The following is a 6,606-nucleotide window of genomic DNA, read 5'->3' on the forward strand; positions in this document are numbered from 1 at the left end:
CACAGCGGGACATTCTTTGGTTTTTGCTCAGGTGCCATCATGCCATGTAGCCATGGCTTTGGCATGACATCCCTGGCCGCTCCCCAGTGACCCTGTAGGTCTTTCCACTAAAAGCAGTTGGAGGGGGCCCACTGTTGTCGAATCTGCCCAAAACCCCTCACCGTGACCCCAGAGACCCAGGAGGAGGAACCTCAGCTGACAAGTAGCACGAAGGGGAGGGAGAGGGACCCCAGAGCCCTCTCCAAGATCGCCATTCAGGTCGGGACCTGGGCTGCGCTCCAGGGCCACTGGTCCGGCGACCAGTGCCCATACTGACCAGATGCCCCGGGGAGGGGTCGGGCAAGCCTCCGGGGGCGGGGCGGCCGCGTGGTCCCTCCCGGAGGCGGGCACGCAGGGAGTGGGGGACGGAGTGCGCGCAGGGAGGAAGGGAGGGAGGCAGGGCCGAGGGCGGAGCGGAGCGCGGCGAGCGCGGTGGCCGAGCGGCCGTACGACCCCGAAGCGGCCGCGTCCCCTGCCCTGCACCCCCGGCCCGCGCCTCTTACCAGGCCAGCGGAGGTGGGTGCGCGGCGCGCTGACCTCTGCGGAGGCGCCGGGGGCTCAGCATCGGGCCGGGGCCGGGGGGGCGCCGGGGCCGGGGGGCGGCGCTCCGGCCCGGCCCGGCCCCGCCCGATGTCCATGAGCGCGAACACCATGATCTTCATGATTCTGGGGGCGTCGATCGTGATGGTGAGCGCAGGGGCTTCTCGCGCGTCCGCTCCCCCACCCGCTCCCGCCTCCCGCGCCCGCGCGCCGCCTGCCGCCTCCCCCTCCCGCGCCTTGTTTACTGGCCCGCGCGGCCTGCGCTCCCCCTGCCCGGCCTGCGCTCCCCGACCCGGACTGCCCTGAGGAACCCCATCCCCCAGCCTGCGCTCCTCCACTCCTCGGCCTCCTCCGCTTCCCCATTCCTCCATCTGAGCTTCCCCATCACCAGCGCCCCCGCCCTCAACTGGACACCCGGGCCCGGCAGCTCCTGGGCTCTGACCGGTCATGGGCTCTTCCAGGCCATCGCGTGCTTGATGGACATGAACGCGCTGCTGGATCGATTCCACAACTACATCCTCCCGCACCTGCGGGGCGAGGACCGCGTCTGCCACTGCAACTGTGGCCGGTGAGTCTGTGCCCGGCGGGGCACACGCGTGATCGCACATGTGTGAGGCTCAGGGCCCACTGGGGTGTGGGGAGCCCCGGGAAGGCCTGCGAAGGGCCGCGCTAGGCCTGAGGGGCTGCTGAGTCCCGCATCAGGCCCGGTGGGGGAAGCACTGTCCAGCCTCCTGGGGGCACCTGGGGATTGGCCAGTTGGGTTTGGGAGGGGGGAGCATGCCTGAGTTTGTTAGGACCCTCTCCCAAAACGCCTTCAAAGAGAAAGTGATGGGCAGAACAGGCCCCAGGCCTCCTGGTCCAGGGCCTGGAGACCAGGAAACAGCAGCCCAGCCTGGTGTCCGGGAGGGATCCTGCACAGGGCTGTGCCCACGGAGCACACCAGCCTCTGCCCTGGACCACTGCACTGTGTTCATGAACTTTCCTGGGAGCCAGGTACAGGGAACTGAAGCCGATCAAGGTGGGCAGGGCCCAACCCCCTGATTGTACAAAGGAGGAACTGAGGCAAGGGGGTGGAGCTTGCTCAAGGTCACTCAGAGAGCTGGGAGAGCCCAGGGCCCTCCGCCCACTATGACCCCCATCCTGTGCACATGTGATGATGGCGTCCTCCTGGCCATGCATGTTTGTATGTCCATGTATGAAATAAACATCTCATAAGACGCGAATGTGTGTACCGTCTGTGCATATACATGTGGGTACACAGTACACACGCATGTCCGCATGCACACCCTCAGCCCTGCAGGACACCATCGTGCTGGGCTCATTGAGAAAGCGGACAGAGGCTTGAGCGGATAGAGACTTGCCCAAGGTCACACCGCTATAAGGGATCGAGGCACAAACCCAAAACCTAATGTTCTTCATCCTTGACCTGGATTCCTGCTCAGACATGTGCACACATGGCAAGCAAAGGGGTGAGGGTGAGAGTCTAGACAGCTTTGTGCCTCACTCAGCATGCTCCATGCCTGTGGGTGCTGACCGGTGTGTTGAAGCAGAACCAGGCATTGGGACAGAGTGACAGCACTGCATGCAGCCCTCACCTGGGCTGCTGGAAAACCATTGAGAACATTCCCCAAGTGGCCATACTTTCCCAGAGATCCCTGTGTTTCTGCCTGGGGCACATGGCCCCACAGTAAGGAAAGGCACAGAGTCAGCTCACTGCCTCCTGGGGTGGCCATGACTGTGAGTGGGTGCAGGCTGGTGTGACCTGCAGACCCTCCCGGGACTGGTGGCGTGCATAGCACAGTGCCCAACTCTGAGCTCTGGAAGCATTCGTAACACACATTTTACAGGTGTGCGGGCTCTTGTATTATGACCAGCATCTCTGTGCCTGTGATCTCATACTGAGGGCAGGCAGGATGCGTTTTCAGAGTGCATTTGCACAGGGTGTGTGTGTGTCACATGCAGTGTCCGGAGTACATGTGGACTCTTGTAAACAAATGTTTATGGGGTACACGCTGAGCTGGACCTGTGTGCACAGGTTAGCGTGTCTGTAGACACAGAGAACATGGAAAGCTACGCCTGCTGTAGACATAGTGTTTCTGCGTGTATTTGTCCACATGTGTGTGCTTTGTACACTTCACTACATACAGGGTATGTAAACTCAGTGTACAAAATATTCTTGTTTATTGACAACATACATGTGCATGCCTAGTACATGTATATGTAATGCAATATACAGTGGCCAATGTGCTCTATTTGGGTCCAGCGACTCTGCAGAGTAGTTTTGCACATGGAGTATCCGTGTATAAACCATGTACACGCATTGCCACAATGGACTCTACCCATGTGTGTATACACCGTGTACAGAGTAAGCATGCAAACACATGTATGCCTTCTATATACCTATAGAGAAAACTTTATGGAGATGACATGTGTGTAAATTAATGCTTCAAAGTGTGCGTGCCAGCAGGTTGTGTCTGTGCACACAAATTCTTACATGTGCCACGGTGCCCACAGAGGATGGCTGTGTGCAAAGCCATGTGCATGTGCATCTCCACGTGATACATACCATGCTCATGCCTGGGCTAGCATGCACATACACACATGTGGACCTCATGGGTCGAGTCCATAGTATACACGCCATGTCCTGTGCATGTGGCCGGTGTGTATACATGACATGCGTTGGACCTCAGATGAACACATGCAGCATGTGTGTTCTGGGCAGGACACATGTATGTACACATTATGGAAATACGTGTGCACATATTTCCTGAGTCCACGTCCCCAGGGGGTCCGCATTGGAGGAAGGAAAAGGGCAAGGGGGAGGAGAGGCAGGTGCTAGGCCAGTGATGATGGCATAGGTTGTGTCCTCCAACCCCTGGGGGTCCTGAGCTACCTGGATTGGTTGGGCCTCATCCTTTTTGCAGAGCACCAGGGGCATTCCTTGCTCCCTTGGTGACCCAGTCTTTGAAGTGTCCTGCCCTGACCAAACTCTGTGTCCAAGGGTAAGAAGCAGTTGCCCTGAGGAGGACCCCACCTGAGGTTCTAGGCCCAGAAGGCTGGGAAGCCAGGGAAGGTGGTGATGTCCAGTATTATCAGTCCCTGTGAGGCCCAGGGTGGCCTGGGTGATGGGAACTGCTAATGGGTCACAAAGGGCATGCTCTCCTAGGGGCCCGCAGCTGCTGTACATTCTAGGTGGTGATCAATAATTTCCCATCACTTACTGATTATTCATAATCACTATTGACAAACTGATCAGATGAGCAATGCTTGCCAGATGTCAGGCAGTCCTTGCTAAATGACCCAGGGCCAGTGGTCCCTGCTCTGTGGGGCTCTGGTGGCCAAAGCCCAGCCCCTGGGACTGATCTCACTCAACATGCTGGACGCAATGGCCTCCAGGGGTCCACAGGAGGGCCAGGAAGGGGTGCGAGGAAAGGCCTGCCTGCTGTCATTCCTTGGTCTGGGTTTGGGGCTCCAGAACTATCCTGACGCCACAAGAAGGAAGTCACTGTATGGCCAATGTTGTTGAAGCAGGGGCCTGGGGTCAGGGAGAACTAGCAAGTTTTCCATTTTGGAGGGGAGGGGAGCAAGGGAGGGGGGAGAAAAGGATCTAGCTCCATGGAAAACCAGGCGGAGGTGTCAACATCTAACTGAAGGGAAGACGGGGGAAGCAGGTTTGGGGAGGGAGAAACTATTTTTAGATGTGAGTTTGAGGTGTCTGAAGATCCCACGTGGAGACGCTAGGCAGGCAGCTGGAGCTTGGAGCAGACGTGTAGGGTGGCAGGGACTTGAGTGCGTGGGGATGCAGAGCTGGAAAAGCCAGCAGAGGGGCTCAGAGAGGAGAGGGAACCAGGAGAGGTGGCCTCCTGAGCAGGAGGACTTCAGGGAGGCCCCTGCACTGCTGGACAAGAGAAGGGACTATAAAGGGTACATGGACCCCCCACTGTACCTGGCTTCCAGGCTATCTTGACAGCGGGGAAAGGGGAGCGAACCCAGAGTCTGTCATCCTGAGTGTGGTCTCCTCGGCGGGGCCACTCCACCTGGGATCATGGGGCCCAGAAGACTTCCTGGAAGAGGAGGGTATCCAGGCAGGTCTGAGGCCTCATGGGGAGGGTTTGATGTGGCCCTCACTTGCCTCTGGAGGGTTCAGTAGCCTGAGTCTGGGCAGTGGAGGGAGGAGAGGATGAGCAGCATGCATGGTACAGGCCTTGGTGGGTGCCAAACGAAGGGGAGGGGCCACGGCCCAGGAAACCCTGGACAACTGAAATCTCGGCATCTCATCATCCTGCCGGAGTGCAGAGCAGCTGGAGGACATGCAGATTCATGCAGGGCATCGGCCAGGGGGCACCCCCAGGAGAGGGGATGGAAGAACAGGGTGCTGGGCAGAGAATCGGGGACAGAGGAGCAGAAGAAAAACCAGAGGCCCAGGGCAGACTGATAGCATTTGGCTTTGCCTAGAATGGAAGCTGAGGAAGGGCTAGTGATGAATGGAGAGGGCAGAGGGGTGGTCCCAGAGGAGCCACATCAGCCCAGTGTCCAGCAGGTGGGCTGTAACACTGCCACCAGATAGGGACACCCTGCCCTGGGCCCTCACCCTGGAACGACTGGTCCACCTGCACTGTTCCTATGACCCAGTCAGGGTCAACAATGAGCCCCAGGCCCAGCGGAGGAGGGAGGGGTGATGTGTGGGCAGAGGCAACCCTGGCCAACTCCCGGACTTCACTCTGACCACTGATCTCGCACACTCCCACCCTTCTGGGCAGCCTCCGCCTGGGGAACCGGGGCCCTGGGCGAGTCTGCTGGCCCCTTCGGACCTCAGCTCCCACCAGGGCTGCTTCAAAGACCCCAGCAGGGATCCCCGCGCGCCCCGCGGGAGAGGTGCCAGCACGCCCTGCCGCCCCCAGGCACCACATCCACTACGTGATCCCGTACGACGGGGACCAGTCGGTGGTGGACGCCTCCGAGAACTACTTCGTGACAGACAACGTCACCAAGCAGGAGATCGACCTCATGTTGGGGCTGCTGCTCGGTTTCTGCATCAGCTGGTTCCTGGTGTGGATGGACGGGGTCCTGCACTGCGCTGTGCGCGCCTGGAGGGCCGGCCGGCGCTACGGTGAGTGCCTCCAGGGCGCGCTGCCGCCACGCCGCGCCCACGGAGCCCCTCGACCACATCCAGCCCCGGGGCCCCTCGACCACACCCAGCCCCGATCACGTCCCAAATCAAAGCCACACCCTCGGGCCATGCTGGCCCTCGGCCACGCCCATCTCCGGTACGCGCCCCGACACTGACCACGCCCCCCACGCCCCTGCAGATGGCTCTTGGACCTGGCTGCCCAAGTTGTGCAACCTGCGGGAATTCGGCCGGCGGCCACACAGGCCCTTTGAGGAGGCGGCCGGGAACATGGTGCACGTGAAGCAGAAACTCTACCACAACGGCCACCCGAGCCCGCGGCACCTTTGAGCCGCGCGCAGGACTCGCGGGGCCACCGGCCACTGCGCCCACGTACACGGGACTGGACGGCCGCTTGGGCCAGGGCGCCCCGGCCGCCGGGCGTGTCCAGCGGAAGGTGCTGTCTCCTCTTCTTTTTATAAAGGGGTCGGGGTGGGGCCGGTCTGGGGGCAGGACCCCGGTCTCCAGGGCCGGGCTGGGTGCGGGGGCTTGGGGCGGCGGGGGCCCCACATCCTGCAGTCCTGCCTGCGCCTGGCCTGGGACAATGTCTGTTACTTAAAACCGGCTGTTTCCTGTACGCCTGTGTCCCTCTCCATTCTGGCGGAGGGAGGCGGGGAGATAGTCTGGGCAGGGAAGGGGGCCGGACCCCGGCCGCACCCACGTCTGCACACGGGAGCATGTGCATGGGGCGTGTGCGCCCGCGGGCCGCAGTGGGGTGGGGGGAGGTAGGGGCAGGGGTCTGGGGGAGGCCCCTGCCCAGCAGCAATAAGGCCCCTGAGCCCCGCTGTGGCAAGTGCGGCCACTCTGCCCAGGGCATCCCCGGTCAGCGCCTCACTGTGACCCCTACCCCTGCTGGTCAG

At 61.1% G+C, this 6,606-nt stretch overlaps 1 protein-coding gene across 2 annotated transcripts; it reads left to right on the forward strand.

Annotated features, from left to right (window-relative positions):
* The first annotated feature begins 477 nt into the window (after window positions 1-477).
* Window positions 478-6,177, forward strand: TMEM240 (transmembrane protein 240). Of its 2 annotated transcripts, none has more exons than XM_066265205.1 (4): window positions 478-726; window positions 1,041-1,147; window positions 5,481-5,689; window positions 5,889-6,177. In XM_066265205.1, the coding sequence occupies exons 1-4, from the start codon at window positions 670-672 to the stop codon at window positions 6,035-6,037; spliced, it is 522 nt and encodes a 173-aa protein (XP_066121302.1). In that variant the 5' UTR covers window positions 478-669; the 3' UTR covers window positions 6,038-6,177. The 2 variants fall into 2 exon arrangements, with proteins under 2 accessions (XP_066121302.1, XP_066121303.1); XM_066265206.1 differs by having other exon boundaries at window positions 640-726; window positions 971-1,147.
* Window positions 6,178-6,606: the final 429 nt, after the last annotated feature.

This window comes from Saccopteryx bilineata, chromosome 3 (genome assembly GCF_036850765.1).
Source record: "Saccopteryx bilineata isolate mSacBil1 chromosome 3, mSacBil1_pri_phased_curated, whole genome shotgun sequence".
Lineage (NCBI taxonomy): Eukaryota > Metazoa > Chordata > Mammalia > Chiroptera > Emballonuridae > Saccopteryx > Saccopteryx bilineata.

What these genes read in the sequence shown, in the direction of transcription:
- TMEM240 (XM_066265205.1), top strand. Translation starts at nt 670, where the DNA reads ATGTCCATGAGCGCGAACACCATGATCTTCATGATTCTGGGGGCGTCG. An exon ending in TGGGGGCGTCGATCGTGATG is followed by an intron (nt 727 to 1,040) that starts GTGAGCGCAGGG and finishes GGGCTCTTCCAG; the next exon opens with GCCATCGCGTGCTTGATGGA. An exon ending in GAGGGCCGGCCGGCGCTACG is followed by an intron (nt 5,690 to 5,888) that starts GTGAGTGCCTCC and finishes ACGCCCCTGCAG; the next exon opens with ATGGCTCTTGGACCTGGCTG.